The sequence below is a fragment of the Rhopilema esculentum genome, chromosome 7 (assembly GCF_057945365.1).
Source record: "Rhopilema esculentum isolate cy_ngs chromosome 7, ASM5794536v1, whole genome shotgun sequence".
NCBI classification, from domain to species: Eukaryota; Metazoa; Cnidaria; class Scyphozoa; order Rhizostomeae; family Rhizostomatidae; genus Rhopilema; species Rhopilema esculentum.
This window is the reverse complement of record NC_142821.1, coordinates 2,382,988-2,400,466: the sequence shown is the minus strand read 5'-3', so window position 1 is coordinate 2,400,466 and position 17,479 is coordinate 2,382,988. Positions and strand designations below refer to the sequence as shown.

The 17,479-nt window shown below is 35.4% G+C and overlaps 1 protein-coding gene across 2 annotated transcripts; it reads right to left on the bottom strand.

Moving 5' to 3' along the window:
• Positions 1 to 609: 609 nt before the first annotated feature.
• LOC135683296 (MAP kinase-activated protein kinase 5) lies at positions 610 to 16,702 on the bottom strand. Of its 2 annotated transcripts, none has more exons than XM_089109418.1 (14): positions 16,240 to 16,482; positions 16,026 to 16,099; positions 15,020 to 15,095; positions 13,400 to 13,494; positions 12,605 to 12,713; positions 11,131 to 11,220; positions 10,028 to 10,123; positions 8,806 to 8,886; positions 7,844 to 8,031; positions 7,057 to 7,177; positions 6,085 to 6,221; positions 4,471 to 4,598; positions 2,761 to 2,865; positions 610 to 2,405 (listed from the first exon to the last, which is right to left on the bottom strand). In XM_089109418.1, exons 1-14 carry the CDS (start codon positions 16,246 to 16,248, stop codon positions 2,314 to 2,316), a joined length of 1,401 nt encoding a protein of 466 aa, XP_088965544.1. In that variant the 5' UTR covers positions 16,249 to 16,482; the 3' UTR covers positions 610 to 2,313. The 2 variants fall into 2 exon arrangements, with proteins under 2 accessions (XP_088965544.1, XP_065054583.2); XM_065198511.2 differs by lacking the exon at positions 16,240 to 16,482 and adding an exon at positions 16,521 to 16,702 and having other exon boundaries at positions 612 to 2,405.
• Between the last annotated feature and the right edge of the window lie 777 nt (positions 16,703 to 17,479).

Below are 17,479 nucleotides of genomic sequence, written 5' to 3'. Positions count from 1 at the left end.
TGGCCTGGATGTGCAAATCAAATAACCGGGATGTTTCATCAAACAGCTACAGGATGCACAGTCTAAACAATACCATTTCAGTATGCAAAGATTTTGATACCAATTACAGTAAATAACAAAGAAAACATGGAAGGAAACAAGCTGCCGAAAGACCAGACTGCGCAATCTACATCTGGAAAACCCAGGAGTGGCAAACACCAATCCTTTGGCAACATTACGGCCGGTGAAGTAAATGATAACAGGCAAATGAATGCGGAACTTTAGGCCGAAAAAGTTGGAATTGCTTTTCTATGCGAAATATTTCGCAAATAAGGCAGCAACACGAGATACCCATGCTTGATAAGAACAAGACTGCAAGGCAACCACGCTATTGACGTCCTACTAGATCTCCGCAAAAGCACTTTCTAAAACAGCCACTTTGGCAAAAAAGTATTTTAAGGTAAACATACCTAGCGAGTTTGACACATCTGATACGTTGTTCACATCATGCCATCTTCAATTAGAACAAACAGTATGCTTCCGATGAAGCAAAAGGGGACTCGTGCTAGGCTGAATTCTTAAATACCCCCAATTTAGCCAAGGGAATTAAAAAGACTATGAAGGCACGCGTTCTTCCCTAGAAGTCAACGCTAAACTCTCGGGAGAGAACAGGATTCTACAACATTGCACGTAGGCTGGAAAAAAAAGGCACAAGTAAAACGTGATGAAGCAAGTCACAAGAGACTATCATGAACAGGAATGATTCAAACTAAAGCGAATGCTTCAAAAGACAAAAGTCCCTTGTGGAATTAACTCATTATTAGATGCCTCGCCTCTGTATTTGTATACCAGACATACAAGTGCATCTTTTTCTATATCATCCTCAACTCATCATATAAGTGCATGTATTTGTATACCAGACATATAAGGGCTTATCAATACGAAAACGAAACGCCATAATCCTAGGCCATTGTCCAACTCTTCATACTTTTATGATTTTAACAAAATATATTCTTTAAGTCCACACACGAAATTTTTCTTTTATGCACTGTGCTCTTATAACGTGTTGGTAGAATTAGGCCTAGAGGATGTGCTAAACTAACGGGTGAGCCGATATTTTCTATATTTCGAAGTGACTTGCCTTTATAAGTAAACAAAAAAAATGATAGCAGCTTTTCAAAATGTTATTTTTACAGATATTTCTAACTTTTTCTACAGTCTTATTATTCAGTCGACATACATAATAAATGATATTTCGAGCATAGTTACCAAAATTCAAAATTTCCAAAATCTTTAATAAACGAAAAATTCAAAAAGCTATTTCAATAATTAGAAAATTTTTATTAGGCTAATCTATTCTTAGAGATAAAGTTAAATACTTTTAATGACGTCATTGTTTAGTTGAATTGATGACGTGCTTATAATAATTGTGCTTGGCACTGTGGCTTGAAATATACAGGCAGACTGCGAAAGCACTGGGTAAATTATTTAACTCTTATACCCCTTCGGGAAGGACGGGGAAATGTTTTGCAATGCCAATGCAAGAGTTGTACATATTATACCAAACAGGGTGGTTCATTTTTCATATCATGTTCTTCAATGAAAAAACTAAAATATTGAAACAAATGTTAGTTAAATTCTTAAAAGAGGATTTCTTTAAGGCTTTTACTGAGAATTTCTTGAGCGTCGCACAACAAATGAAACAGCAAATGAAGGTTAACGAGAAAACGAAGTGTACTCCTTTCCTTTTCAAAGTTCTTTCTTTGGCAGATGTCTGGAGTTGAAGGCGCATGTCTCGACGCATTTCGTTGGATATTAAAATTTCCCATTGGTTGGATTATATAATAGACCTATTGTTATTTATCCAATCGGGCTGTAAAGCCCACTGTTATTATAAACGCGCTGAAAAGCCCACTGTTAACTTTGAACGGTTAACTGGCGGAACAGAGTGCCTTTAGCCGGCTCTCGAGATCATATAATATAGGCCCCTGATAGCAAACAAATAAATACCGCACGTAGGCCATCTACACTTAAGTAATTTACCAACCATATTAAGATAAGCTGAGAGTATCAACCTGAAATTCAAAAATTCCCCCAACTCCCCTAAGTCCTAAAAGATCACCATAGGAATTCTTAAGGTTACTTTCAATCAACCCATACATGGCTTCTGCTCAACAAAAGGCGCCTGGGCCTGTGCGAAAGGGAGCTATTGAGCAGCTGTAAGAGCAAAGCCCCTTTATCTCCAAACTCGGATTGTATCATCATGTCAGGTTCACGATCTGCTACTTCCAAAATTCGCACTTCAGCGCAATTAAGAAACACGTTTATTAATAACTATTGCCGTGAACACTCTGCCATCCAGCTAAGAACGTCTGACAAATTTCCAGCGAGTCTTTTTCTGTTCACAGGACCCATGAAAACACGACCTAAAACAAGAAAACATAAATAAAAGATGAACATGCTCAGAGTGGGAAGGGATGAACCATTGGAACAAATGCGTCCGAAATTCCCCAAATGTTCCGGTATGAAAATTTATTTAATGTGACGTCACATTCGAGAGTTTGCCAAACTGAAGTACAAGTCTCTAAAAGCAAAACTTAGCTCAATTAAAAATGTACACTAAGAATTTAGCTAATCATTTTTGCAATCATTGAAATTATGCAAAATGTCATCAATGTCGGGCACAAGCTCCTTCCAGAAGATTTGTATCATAAGAAGACGGCAAACAAAAATTTGCTACTGGAAAAAGAGAGCAACGAAAATGAATGATCAAATTATTACCATTAAATGATTCGATCTTTAGTGCTTTTTGCAGCGGTATCAATCCAGGATTCATTTGAATAGCTTTGATTGCAAAAGAACAAAGTCCTTGCTCAAAGCTCATTCCTGTAAAAGGAACAATAAATTTCAAATACTAAATTGGACCTCGATACGTCGAAAGTCTAAAGGAAACAAGAATTTATTCGAAGTATCGGAATCTTTTACCGAGGTTTACATACAACTTAAAGTTGAATTTTTCTTACAAATACTGTGAAAGTGGGCAAAGATTGATATCCGGCCGAAAGAGCAGCCTCAAAAATTTGTAAAGTTTTTAATTTACTATAACGGATATCTCAACCGATGCAAATGCACGGTTAACGTGAAGGGGTCTGAAAGGGCAAGCAATGGGTTTGAAAGAAGAGAAAGAGATGGCTGCAAGTTCCTAAATGAAATTCAAGGATGATGTAGGTTTGGTGACCATTTTGAAACAACTGGATAAATAATTCAGTGACTGTAGTTGATTTCTTGTGCTAGTGATCTTTGCAAAAAGTTGTCAATCAAAATAGCTTGTGTTATATTTCTTTCCGATTTTGTTCAACGTTAAGGGACATATTTGCTTGAAGTAGTTGAAACCTACCGAGATATTTTAATAACCTGGGGTTCATATTACCTGAGGTTATTTCTACACATAAAGCATATCAAAACAAGAAGAGGAAACAAAATTCGAGATAGCAAAAAAACGTTTCTAAATAATCTCAATTAAAATAAATACGAGGTTCTGGCATTTGTTGGAATGGCCAACGGCCCGCGTAGAACAGGAAGTATTTCTTCACTAATGTCAATTCTTGGAAGCAACGAAATCAAAATATCAATTCACTAAATACCAAAATTGTTAGAAGCAATGAAAGAAGACTAATTTACAAAAGCACCGTGACAAAATGAAATTGAAATACGGAAGTGTTGAACAAATTACGTCACTGCTTTCCGGGAAAGACAACGTGTGAAGAAATTCTTTGGCGAAAGGGCTATCATCAAAAGGGGGAAAGGGTATCGCCATTTTTTGCATGCCATTCAAAACTAAATATTCATGTTAATACATTGTTGATATTTCAGAATACGTCAAGCCATCATGGCAAAAGAGGACTCGAGATTTTTCAGCGTATCTTCAATTAGAATTTATGTCTTACTGTGAACAAAGTTATTGAAAGGCGTTAAATATACTTTTTTTGCAAAGCATTACCAGAGCAAACTTGTTCTTTATGTTCCTGGAAGGGCCATATGGCCCAGCCCCCGAATTAACCCTAATCGCCTCCCTATATCGAAAATTTCTATAAATTTCGAAACAACCACAAAAATGGAGATAAAACCTCTAAGTTTGATCTTTTGCTTATCTGGAAAATAATTCTGGCATGAATGAGTTAAACATGTAATGTTCGCGATAACCTTCACAGTTCTGAAATAAAGCTTTAAGAATCGAGTGGAAAGAAAAGTAGAAATTTTAATTTACAATACTATCTTCTGGCATATGGTGACACAGAAATGCCGTCACCTAAGAAGGGGAAAGACTATAGTTTCGTTTCCTGACGGTTGACAAAGGTTCACAAGAGACTGGGGAGGAGGTGACGTCTGTCTAAAGATGCCTAAAGACTGGTCAACTGTAAGCGCATCCTAAGACGCTTAGTTTTCGTTTTAAAAGCATAAACAAAAAAATCACAAACAGACTTTACTAACCTGATGAATAATTTGGCGGTAGGTAACAAAAACCTATTATATCCCGTATTGATTCGATCTTAGCATCCTGTTCATTACAGGCCTCTGACGTCATTCTCGGTGTTTCGCATGCGCTGCCTGACTCATACCTGAAAAAGCAGTGGCAATAAAACACTTATTTTGTCTTGAAATAATACATGTACCGTAAATCTTCGAATTACCCCCCCCCCCCCCTCGAAAAAGCCACCCCCCCAAGAATAAGCCCCCACCCTAGAACTAAAAATTGTCAATAAGCCCCCTCCTAGAATAGGCCCCCACTGTTACTGTAAATTTTCGAATTGACCCCTCCATTTGATGATTTTTGCCATCTGAGGTTGCCTATGGCATATTATTGAATTACCACAACAAATTCATATTTTTGGTAAGAATTAATTAAATGCTCATAAAGAAATTCCTACTAAAATAAACGAGGTCTTTTAATAATGTCTTCTTAATGTCTACAATAATTTTATAACCCCCCCTCGTATAAGCCCCCCCCCCCTCGAATAAGCCCCCATCCAAATATATCAAAAATAAATAAGCCCCCAGGGGGCTAATTCGAGGATTTACGGTATGGGGTTCTTAACAGGTGGCCGATGCTGGCACCATTTGCATTTTATCGGCAAAGCGAGCCACATAGCGTCACCTAAATTTTGAATTATGCACATAACATTTTAGGAACAGACCCCAGAGAAAATATAGGTTATGGCGTCAAAGACCATACGGAAAGTTGATGGAAACGATAAATTGAAGAACAAAAAGAAAATCTCAACTTATTTCATTTGTTTTTAGGAAGGTTTCGAAAGCCTGAAGAAATTGCCGGGAGGAACGATGAGCACCTTTCTTGCAATATTGTAAAAAGCGATATTTTTACTCTTTAGATTTAAAATTGATAATCTCATCCTTTATGTTTGAAATTGATAAATGATTTTCCAAAGTGTGATGTTCCAAAGTTTTGATATTCTTAAAGCATGCTATCTTAAAAGTTAATTTTCACTTTGTATACTTGATATTCTCTTTATTTGTTTACTAGAATTATATCAATGAAATTGGAAAGATGAAATCGTAGGGAATTATCGAAAAGATTCTTCTAAAGCCACGGCAAATATTTGACGATGTTAGCTCTAATAAATCCGGTGAGAATAGGTAAGGTAGCCTGCATTGCAGTTCAAAGGAAAACGTTTTCAGCTACTGGTGTATCACCAAGGTTAAACAACAAATTTATGTATAACAATCTATTTTGAGACATATATTCAAAATCGAAATTTTTTGACCTTAAAATTGTAAAACAGCAGAGCGCATGGAAATTTTAATACTTTATACAGATAATGAAGCAGAAATTTATTAAACAAGAAAAAAATAACTTTAATTAAAACTAAACATAGCAGCAAAAAACCAAGAGGGGCAATCATTTTCAAACACGAATTAATTTTGAAGGGCAAATATATTGGAGGCCGGTAACCAGAATGTTTTCAGTTTGAGCCGATTGGCAGATAATTTATATCCGGTGAACCTTACTGTGTTGTAGAGCTGGAATGCTTATTCAATACAGAAAGAAAAATTTGCTTCGAAAATACAACTGCAATGCTGCCTTACCCATGATCAGGTGCCTTTCGTCTTTGGATTATTGGGTTCCTTGCCATCGCATTGGAGTCAATTCCAAAAGCTTGTTCAGGCAATCTCATATCAGTAAGCATCGCAGAATGGGCATTCATAGCTGCCTCAAATGATTCCTAGAAGTCAAATATGGCTTTATCAAACAGCTCGAAGGGACCAAACAAAATACCAGACGATATCATAACATAAAGAGCATGACAAAACTCGAAGAAATTTCAAAAATTCAGTGTTGTTGTTTTCTACAGGCTGTATAAACCCATGTCCACTTGACACCGGGCTCAAGGGAGTTCCATGGAAGTCAAAGGCCCGCTAAGCTCAGTATCACCTCCATGCTTCGATATAAAAAAATACCCCAAAGAATAGCTTTCTCGTCTTATAAAAAGGATACTTTACCAGACAAAACGAAGCTTTATTTATCACTCGTCTTTCGACAAAGAATGGAACGCAACTGGTTTTGAATCGTGAAAATTCCAATAACTGCCTACAGTCATATGAAATCCGCCCGCAAATCAGGATGTTTCTTTATTGAAAATGACGTCACACAGGAGGTGAAATTAGCTTTAGATAACTATTGCCTGGACTTAAACACATTGCAAAATTGGAACTCATTCATTGTCAATTATCAGCTTTTAAGCTACTAATATTTTAACTGGATGCCTCAAGTTTGACTCATATTGAACAAGTTCCAATAAACTTTGCCTAGAAAAAAATATCCTTTGGGTTAAGAATATTGATCTCTCGGTGGACTTCTGTTAATTAGTACCGAGAAAGAAAAGTTACTTTTTATGAGAATAAAACTGAAGTCGACTTATGAAAATACCTGTTTTGATGCAGTCACGATGTACTTAGGAAAATATCGTTTTGTCCATCTTACTTGTCCTTCTAGAGTAAACATGAAAGGTGAGAGATGAAAATCATAAAAAATACAGAGGTGATTGAATTTCTTCTTACTTCGTCCATCAAATGGTGAGGAGACTGGAGAGGAGTGTTTGGAGCCTTTCCGTTATTTAGCCATGGGTGCACCAGGAGTTGCTGTATTGTCATTCTGTCCTCTGGATTGACATTCAGGAGCCTATTTGACAAAATTATTTGCTTTGAAGAGATTTACATGGACGAAACAAGACATAAAAACCTATATGGACTATCTAGGAAGTTGCTGGCTTTGCTAACAACACAATAACCATGTGCCATGGTTCCAAGAAAACTGTAGGATGAGCTTCCTGTTTGGCCGAAATTCAAATGAAATTCGAAAACAGGTATATGGTTACATAAGGATATTGGATTCTATGCAACAAACTCCTAGGAAATTTTTAAAAACAAACTACTGGAGAATTATTAAAATTAGTACGATTAACCATAAAAAAGGAACAAAATTTAGTCATTTAATTATATAAATTAAACATCTATAAAAAATATTGCAGTTCCACTATATCCCTCCCAGTATTTTCCTCTCGAAAAAGGCTATAATGTTGTGGGTAATCGGCTTCTAAACGCTAACCATAGTTTTTCCTCCGTAGAAAGGCTTGATACAATATATTTCAGGGCCTTACTAATAATTGTTCATTGGGGGAGAGGGTTGGAGGCCCCAAAATTATGAAAATTATTTGTTTCCAATTGCGTTGGCTCTTATTATTCTGAAACAACGGTGATCCCTAATCATTCTATTCTTGCTACGTTCTGTATTTTATTAAGATATAACACTCATTATTAACGCAAGGAACAAGAAAATTTGATTTGCCTTTTGACAACATCTTTTGCAAGGTCAGATACGCGCCCCCATTCGTGATGTGGGAAGTCGTATTCACCAGCCATTATTCTCCGTCGCATTCCCTGAGACAGTTGTTTGCGCGGGTTTTCACTGTAGAAAGGCGGGTAGCCACATAGCATGATGTAGATGATCACCCCAAGCGACCACATATCACAGCTCTACAAATAGAAATATGGTTTCAGCTAACCGAGCTAACCCTGAAATCATTTGTGTTCATTAAAAAAAACCAACCTGTGATTGCAACTGTACAGATCAATATTCAATATTTACAGCAGATTTCAGAAAACGTCTAAACCTTCCTGCAGAGAAAATCTTGCCTTGTATGCATTTTCTTGTATCTTCTTGAACAACTGTTTCTTAGAAATGGAATTTAAGTTAAATTGTCTATGGTTTGGTACATACACTTTGTCAGATAAAAAACAAAAGTTCAAGCACAGCGGTGAATATCTCTCCTTTTATATAGTCCGTCAAACTATGTATTGATCTTTCTCAAAACAACTGCATAGGTGGCCTTTCTTTGGCTCAAAGCCGCGAAGCCGAAATGTTATTCAACGTAGCCATCGATATAAAAGTTTTATACACATCTTTAATGATATATCTCGCTGAACATATGCTGTATTAGTATACAGAGTCCTTCTGCTATTTCACAACTATTCCTCTGAACAAATATCAAAACGCAGAGGCAGAGTGAATATATACGGTGAATTTCCTGTTCCACTGTCAATGATAGATTAACTATCTCCAAATTTAGTTGCCTAGCGATCGAATTAGACGTAAATCTAGAAGCAGCAATACAAAAACACTAAGTTCTACCCACTACAGAAAGCAGAGCGCCATCTAAACGAAGTCAACAATTTTACAGCAGATAGGTTAGCAAAATTCCTCATCAATTTTGAGCTTTCTTAACAATAATTTCAAATAAGTACTAGTACCTTGCTGTAAGTGTATGGTGGGCTTCCTGCAGGAATGTGGCCTAATTTCTGCGCCTTGTGAAATTTTTGTGCTTCTAAAACCTAATAAATCAGAACAAAGGATTTGGTAAAGTTTATTCGAGAGGGGAACTTCATAATAGTTATAGGCTGATCTAGTTACAACTACAAACCAGGTATAAAAATCAATAGTTTTTATGAGGTTACATGCGACGAACAAAAATACCATTTCTCAATATAAAGATATTTCAAGGCAGTTTTTTGAATGATTAAGATGCATTTATGCATGGTGCATTATTTTGAGTAGGTATGTTATGAATCGTTAGATTGGGCAAAAATTATCATCCATAGAAACAGGATTTAGATTGTTTAATTTACTTTTGATTATACAAAGTAAGTTCTGAATGAAAGCAAAAGTCTGTACTTGTTAAACAAACATTTCTTCTAATTTCTCAATTGGTGGACAAGTTGAGTTGATCAAAAAACTATATATTAAAGTTTGGCTGGATATTTATTTATAGTTTCGGAGAAATTTACGAATTTACGTTGAAACTCACTGACAAACATTTTCTTTCCTTGTAAAAAAGTTTGGTATAGCTTAGTAGGAAAAAGGGTTTGCCAAAAAAATTTTAAAACCACGATAGCTAGATATGAAACTTGTCGTTCCTCTAGATTTGCACACATTTAACACAGTATTTTCAAATGTTTAGTATTAATAAGACATTTAGTAATCGGCTAGAATAAAAGCTTAAGCACATAAAAGCCAACTTTACCTTGTGTGAAATCAAAATACAAAATAAAATGTGGCAATTAGATTCTTCCCAACCTATTATTTCATTAAACTCATTCTATCGAAATTGCTTTGGAAATGGTATGGAAATTGATTCAAGCTACCCCTAAATGAAAGAGACTTGTTGTAATATTTATCTATACCTGCTTTAGGAAATTGGAGAATATCATTTATTCTTAAAATATATGGACATAATTTTCTATTGAACAGCTCCTACAAGAGGTAGGGGTACCTAGAGATAATACAATTGTATCACTCTATCATAATGACCAAGTTTGAATCTTAATGTCTTACGTCGCCCTTTATGAATCAATACCCAAAGATGCTTGTAGTTAATATTTAAAAAGATATGGATAATTTATATTAGTCAAAATATGAAAAAATTATAAAAGGCCATAAAAAGGAAATCGCAGTAAGGAAACATGATAAAATTACTTGTGGTGAAACATAATATGGAGTAAACTGGGGCGTCATCAGATCTCCCTTGTCTTCCTTTGCAAAACCAAAGTCAGCTATTTTCACAAAAACGTTCTATTAAAGAAAATTAAAATTGGGTTTCACGAGAATGAATAAAGAGGCTTGATATCTAAATAATATTTTTTCCACACTTCAGCTCTCTTTGATTCAGTAAAAATACTTAAAATAGACCGTCATAATCCTAATGCAAGATTTATCATTATTCCGTCCATTATGAAAGAAACAACTTTTAAAATGATAAATAAAACTAAAATGTTACGACTAGATGGAAAAGTGAAGTCAAACTGCAATGAAATTCTCACATTAACTTTATGATATATTCGTAATTCAGCGCAACTCTGTGGTCTTGTGTTAATAGAGTTACTAAAACTATATTACCACCACACCACGGACATATTTAGAACAAACCATAGCAAACTTTCTTTGCAGTTTCTATCTATCTATCCTTTTTACAGGTTAAAGCACTGACTTCCAAAACTTCATTGTGATCAATACTTTGAAGTATAATCTTGTAGATATAAATAAAATGGCTTTGACATGCCTTTCTTGTAGATAGTTGCTTGGACAACCACTGATTGCAAGGAAAGTTTTTAGCTCACACAAATTTGCGTTGTCTATCTTTGCATTGCCCAGAGGAACCTGTCGATTTTTGTCTATTCTATCTATATGTCATAATTTCCTGCTTTACTGGGATAACAGGTTCTGTGAAGTTTCTTCCTTATTTACAGAACAGACACATAATTGCAAGGGTAGACATTGTCAGTTTGTCATGAAATTTCTTTTTTTTCAAAACCAAGTACTAATAATTACATATTGAAAGGTATCAATTAGCACTTGGATAAGCTTATGCAAAAATAAAAATTGAAGTTTCCATGGTGCTTATTCAGCCTCCTATCATACTTCTCATAGAGAGGCCTGGTGGTCATCTGGTGGTAGAAATGAAATGACTGATAACAACATGCATTGATAAACTTCATCATGTAAAAAGCCACATAAGTTAGCCACAGAAGATAAGATTAGCAGGACTGCGTCACATTCAGATACAAAATAGATTTACTCACATCGGTCCTACTCTTAAGAAGCAGATTTTCTGGTTTTAAATCTCTATGTGCAACATTTTTCTGATGAACATGACCCAAACCAGATGAAATCTAGAAGAAAAATGCTTGGATATTACAAAAGTTTAGCAAACAATACTTCAGAAACACTGATTAGTAATGAAATCATGACAGCTTGGGCATGGATAATCTCATTCAGACCTGGCCATAGGAATTTTGGCAGGCAGGCGGTAAATTAATCTCCTTGTTTGAGTCAGGTGGGTGACTTTTCCAAAAATCTGGAATTTATTAGTCCAATGATTTAAAAGCATTGATGCAATACCACACAAAACAATAAAAAAGGGTTTTCAAAAACAAAAACAGAAAATCCTATATAATGTACTTTCTGCAACGGAAATAAAGGAATAACAAGTTCTTTCCGCTGTCTTTCCTTTAAATAATTCAACCCTGATTGAATCTCGTTCTTATCCACTGAATCCAAAAAATCCTTCATGCCTCACAACCCAAGAAAAGATGAAACTTGAAACTTTGATTTCAGAAACAATCACAGAGCAGCTTCCATTATATATTTTACAAAATGCTGTTATCCTATTTACATGAGGAAGAAGAGAGGATAAGTGACTTTGGAAACTCTAGTCAAGTTTGATTTTAACATGGACACTTCTCTATGAATGTTAACAGAACCGACGAAAAAAAAATTCTGTTAATTGAGGCGCTGATATTGTGCTTTATTAGAAATGTGCAAAGAAATGAGTGTGGAAAATGCAATCGATATTTCTATGTAATTAACATTAACAGGTTATGGTAAACTGAATCAATAAAGGTTTAAGGTGTGACAAATTTGGCTAAGCTTAAAATGCCAACAAAAATCTAAGGCAGGTAGTTGCCTTAAAAATTGGTGAACAGGCCTGCGATTGATCAGCCTTCTCAAGAAATCTTGAAGGGTCCAGAAATGCAGATGGGTGATGGCCCCTTCAACAGCCAGGCCTGACTTTACTGCACTTCATCTGCATGTTTGCTTAAATTTTCCATTTGGCAGAGAATGAATTCAAGATAATTCAATCCTGGCATTAAAAAACTGAACAAAATATTTCACTATAAAATTCCTGGAATTGAAGAAAATATCATTCCAGTAAAACATCTAAAAGAAATAAAACCGCCTTGAAAAAAAATTAATAAATGAATTAGAAAAAACTCTTAGTTTGAAAGTAGGAATTGAAAAAACTGTCTCATAATACAACTTTGTTTTCAAGACCATTGGGTTAGGGGTTGTGCCAAAGCTGGAATGAGGCCAGGTATTCAGGGTTTGACAATTCATCAAATAATGTAATATGTATTTCCAAAACTAAGCTCTTTGCTATCATGCTTTATAAATAATACTTTGGATGAGTTTTTGCAACAATGCTGAATATCATATGATCATTCAAATATCACTGGTTGATGAAATGTAAAGACAAAAATGAAAAGGCATACTCACTTGCTTAGTTATCTCACATGCTTCCTTTTCTGTGAAACTGACCTTCTTCCGTATTCGCTCGAACAGTTCACCTCCCTCCATATACTCCATGACCATTAGCAAATATGATCTAGATCGAACAAGTTCATACAAAAATAGCAAAACGCTTCTGAGACCCATTTACTGACAGAGCAACAAACAGCAAACAAGCTTTTATACAAGCTAGAAATAAATGGCTATTATCACTAAAAAGTCTCTCTTGCTAAACAACTTTAAGGACCCAAACAATCAAAGGTTTTTGAGGTAACTAGCAATTGCCATGAACAAGGTGGATTTTCTAGTTATCAGATTTAGAAAATGAAGCTTTGTTTGAATGGAGCTGAAAGAACAATTACGTAAAGACAGCAATATTTGTATTGTATTTCAAAAAGGTAGTTTTTAGGACACTGAGAAGCTATGCTTATCAAGCAGTGTCCTGGTCCTTCCTCTCGATGTGACCACACCTCATGATTCCTACGCCTGGAATTACAAAGAGCTGGTGACTCTCCCCACTCTGGGTGAAAGTTTTGTCATGCCAGGGAATCGAACCACGGACCCTTGGGTCTGTAGTCAGTGCCTCTAACAACTGAGCCATCCTTGCACCACTGAGCCATCCTCGCACAAATATATATTTACTACTACAAAATTGCTTATTTTTTTCTCTGAATAAACTGACCAGAAATCATCATGATTATTGTTGAATATGGAAATTACTTTGCGCATATAGGAAATCTAAACCTCACTAACAACGGATTGACCTATAAACTAGCAACCTACTTGGATACCATTTCTCCAGGTAAAACTATTTCATTTGCATACACATCTATAACTTGAACAATATTTGGGTGATTACATCTGTAATGCAGTTCCACCTGAAATTAAAAAACATTATGATTAAAAATGGTTTAATGTTGCAAAGTGTGAAAAATAAAAATCTACCGTGCACATTTATGACATAAAATGGGTGGCAAGAGGGACCATGATCTTAGCATGTGACATTTTGGAAAAAAAAGACTTTGCCTAATTACCTTGTTATGTGACACTATGTTAGTTTTCTCTTTTGGGTGAGATATACAGCTTTCATGCTTAGAATCACAGAAAATGTCTATTGATATGTCTGTTACAGCCAGGGAGTTAAATTATGAATACTTTTGGGTGGATGAAGGGTATAAAATCCTCACCTTACTATAGGTCAATTGTTATATAGTTATGAACTAAAATTTCTCTAGTTTTACTTAGAGAACCTTTACATTAATAAACAGTACTTTCATGTCCCTTTTTGAATCAAGAAATTATTGGCACTAATGCTATGTTAAAGTATTCACAGGTGTAAATGAGCATTCAAATTGCTATTGGTTCTCCTGAGAACTTCAAAATTCCAACTAATTCTAAGAAATTCAAAGATTTTAGGACTGTGATTCCCCTACACTCCCTGGTATTTACATTCCTGGTTACTGCATAGCAATAGAAAAAATATTTAAGTGATTAATAACCACTCTAATCATGATTAATATCCAGAACGAATTCTTACTACCATAGAACCAAAAGTATGGTCCAGGGGTGTAGCCCCTGAAACCTTTCCAGGGATGTAGCCCCTGAAACCTTTCTTTTGCCAGGCCCTCTTATTCTTCAGAAATGACTTTTTTGAGCAGGGACCGCAGAAGTGGGTGGGGGATCAAGGGGGCTTTCTTTTTGCCATTCTATTAAGTTTTTATTGAGAAAGAATTCATAACTACAGAATCATGAAATGAATTAATCTGGTGCAACTGCACTGCACATATGATGATTGCAGAGTGCACAGCACTGTGGACCAGGAATGCAGAGGAAGGAATGCGATGTACGAGCAAGCGGAGCCCCAAATATCACTCACTCCCGTAACTACTACCCAAATATCACTCTCAAGAAAAAGTTACTCCCTTCTGACCTCTCTGATTGCAATCGGCTATCGTAAAACTCTAACTTAAGGGATATTATGCTCCTCTTTTACGTTTCCAATCAATTCACAATGTGTCATAGTTGCAAAAAAAGCTAACCTGCTATTTGTGTAGGCTTGCCAATGAATGTAGCAACACTTAACTTACTACGGATTCTTTGTTATCTAGTCATCTTATTATCTAGTCACTGTTATCATGCTAACATGCCTTGCTAGGAAAGAGGGATTTTGCTTGGATTTGGAACAAAATTGAAAAATTTAAATAAAGTAAGAAGTTTGTTGCGAAATGCGTGAGAATTCTGCTTTGATGTTTGTGAGTGTGAGAAAGGACTGAAATGCTTATCATGCAAAATGACTTGGTTGGCTTGGTTGGTTTGCATTAAAATGATCTAATCACAATATCTGTTCAGTTTGAATTAACCAGTAACATAAAGAGACTATAAAGTTCAATGTATAAGATTTACTTCTGTCCTGGCTTTTGGTCTATCCACCAAGCATTTCAGTGCATAATGTTGTTTTGTGACTTTGCCTGTACATACTCTGTGAATTTGATTAAGAAAAATTATTAATAGATTGACAGCATTGCATTTAATTATTCACTTATAAATTTATTGATTCGAGAAACTATTGCAGTTTGCCATTTGAGCAGTTTGCCATTTGAGCAGTTTGCCATTTGAGCAGTTTGCCATTTGAGCAGTTTGCCATTTGAGCAGTTTGCCATTTGAGCAGTTTGCCATTTGAGCAGTTTGCCATTTGAGCAGTTTGCCATTTGAGCAGTTTGCCATTTGAGCAGTTTGCTTACTTTAACAATGGCCAAATAATGCTTAGCCAGATCTATTGCTTAGCCAAAAGCAAAAAATGCAAAATATTAAGGAAGTTAAATATGCAAATCCTTAGCCTTCAATGATGCCCCAGTGCATCCTGCACCAAGCTGCACAGCATGCATTTTCTCAAAGTTACATGCAAGGTCCTAAATCCAAACTTGCAATATAAATCATCCCTACTCGCACAAAAAGAAACTTGTCAGGTTATAATCAAAAGCTTAAATATTGTTCTTCCAGCAAATTATGCTACCTTTTGCCAGTGCTGTTGCTAGCTATTGCACTCAAAGGGGTTTCAAGACACCATTTGCTGACTAAATGCTAGAGCCATCCTTCATATTCCCACAAGTTTCAAAATTTGCTGTTAAGAATCACTAGATGGCAAAAGACTTCTCTTTTTTTAAAGGAATTTTCTCAAAAGGGTGTCACATCCTTTCTACCCTGCATTACAACGGCCCTGACACTTGCTACTTGCACCTTCAAAACTCAAACAGATCACAGCTATCGAACATGAAGGTGAACATTGCATTTTAGTTTTTGCATGCAGCTGGAAAACTCTAGGCACACACGTCTAGAAAACTTTCTCCAGAATTTAATTTTCTTGAGCAAAAGAAAAAAACTTGGGTTGTAAAGAGTTAAATTTAATTACCTAACAGGTCCGCTGATTCCTGATCCAAGCTTTTTATTCCACTGAATGTTGTAATCTTGACTTATTGGATATGCCTAAAGCGTGAAAAAAACTATTTTTATTACACAAATATCAATTCACATGCTGCGATACTTATTGAATGCTTTTTCTTTTATTAAACAGGCTAAATTTTAAAAGCCTGATAACCATCTAAAGGGAGATAAAACATTCTTACATAAATCATTTATCTGCAAAGAAGACTCTTAGATGGTTTGAAAGAACATCATACGATTTTTATGAAGCATTTGTCGATTGGCTTTGACTATTTAACACCCAAGTCACAGACATTGTTTAATTAAAAAAAACAAGTGTCAAGTTAAATCGAAGAACATCGTTTCACTTAGTTAGTTTCTTTCGTTTGTTTTTTATCCCAAATCTAGTTTCAATAGAACAATCTTAATCAAGAATCACGTAGAAACAAGGGGCAGTATCTATTAAGCAAAACAGCATCTATACCTTGATGTAGCTGGGCACCGAGCTTTCTGCAGCTGTTGCCATTTTTCTTCGTTCCTATTATTTCACCATTATAGTTCAGCCTCGTTATAAATGTTGCTAACACAAAAATGAAAACACTTGTTCCTCTCCTGGTCGTTTTACTAGAATCACCCTTTTAGAATTTAGAGCAATTTTCCTAGAACTAAGGGATCTAAAGAACCAAGCAAATACAAAAACTGACATCTTTAGTATTACAAGTATTAATTTCCCGTGCTTTGTGGTTTGTAATAACTCAATTCAAAATCCAAACTCATATTGTAATTCGACAACAAGGGTAAACATAAGGGTAAAAAATTGCGTTGTTATACAAGAGGGATGTATAACTTCCCTCAAAAATTGACGAAGTTCTAAAAAAGAAGAGCGTTCAAACGAAGATCGAAAAAGATAAATATAAGAGAAAAGAAAAATGAAAGGAACGGGACGAGGAAGTGATGGGGTAAGGAAGTAACATTGCAACAATTTGTTCCCGGTTACACCACTACTATGTCCGAACATTCTTTCTTTAAAGCAAACTTTACATAACCTAATTTTGGTAAAAGCCAGTAGGAATTAATGTAAAGAAAGTCTCTTGCAAGCATTCTAAAGTATGAAGAATTAACATTCCCAGGGCAGCCGTACCCCATAAATACCTCCTCTAAACTCAAAGGAACATATTTATTCTACGCGAGCTCTTGCGGGTAAAAATTGACGCAAAATTCAAAAATCAGTATTCTCTCTTATTTTATGTCGCATAAAGTACCATTTTTTACAGCGAGATTTGAAAACACAATTTATCAAAGAGCAATGTAGAAAATCAGGTTTATCATGTCGTAACGCTTTTTAACTTTTCCGTGCTTAAATACCATACAGAGCAAAACAAAAGAATCTATCTTTAGCTCTGATGTTGAATGAACTGCAATAAATAGGAGCAAGAAAGAAAT

Excerpts from the sequence above, each read along its gene's own strand:
- LOC135683296 (XM_065198511.2), bottom strand. The coding sequence starts at position 16,562 with ATGGCAACAGCTGCAGAAAGCTCGGTGCCCAGCTACATCAAG. Across the intron at positions 10,124-11,130 it reads TTCTTAAGAGTAGGACCGAT|AACGTTTTTGTGAAAATAGC; the intron begins GTGAGTAAATCT and ends TTTCTTTAATAG. Across the intron at positions 8,887-10,027 it reads CATATTATGTTTCACCACAA|GTTTTAGAAGCACAAAAATT; the intron begins GTAATTTTATCA and ends CTGATTTATTAG.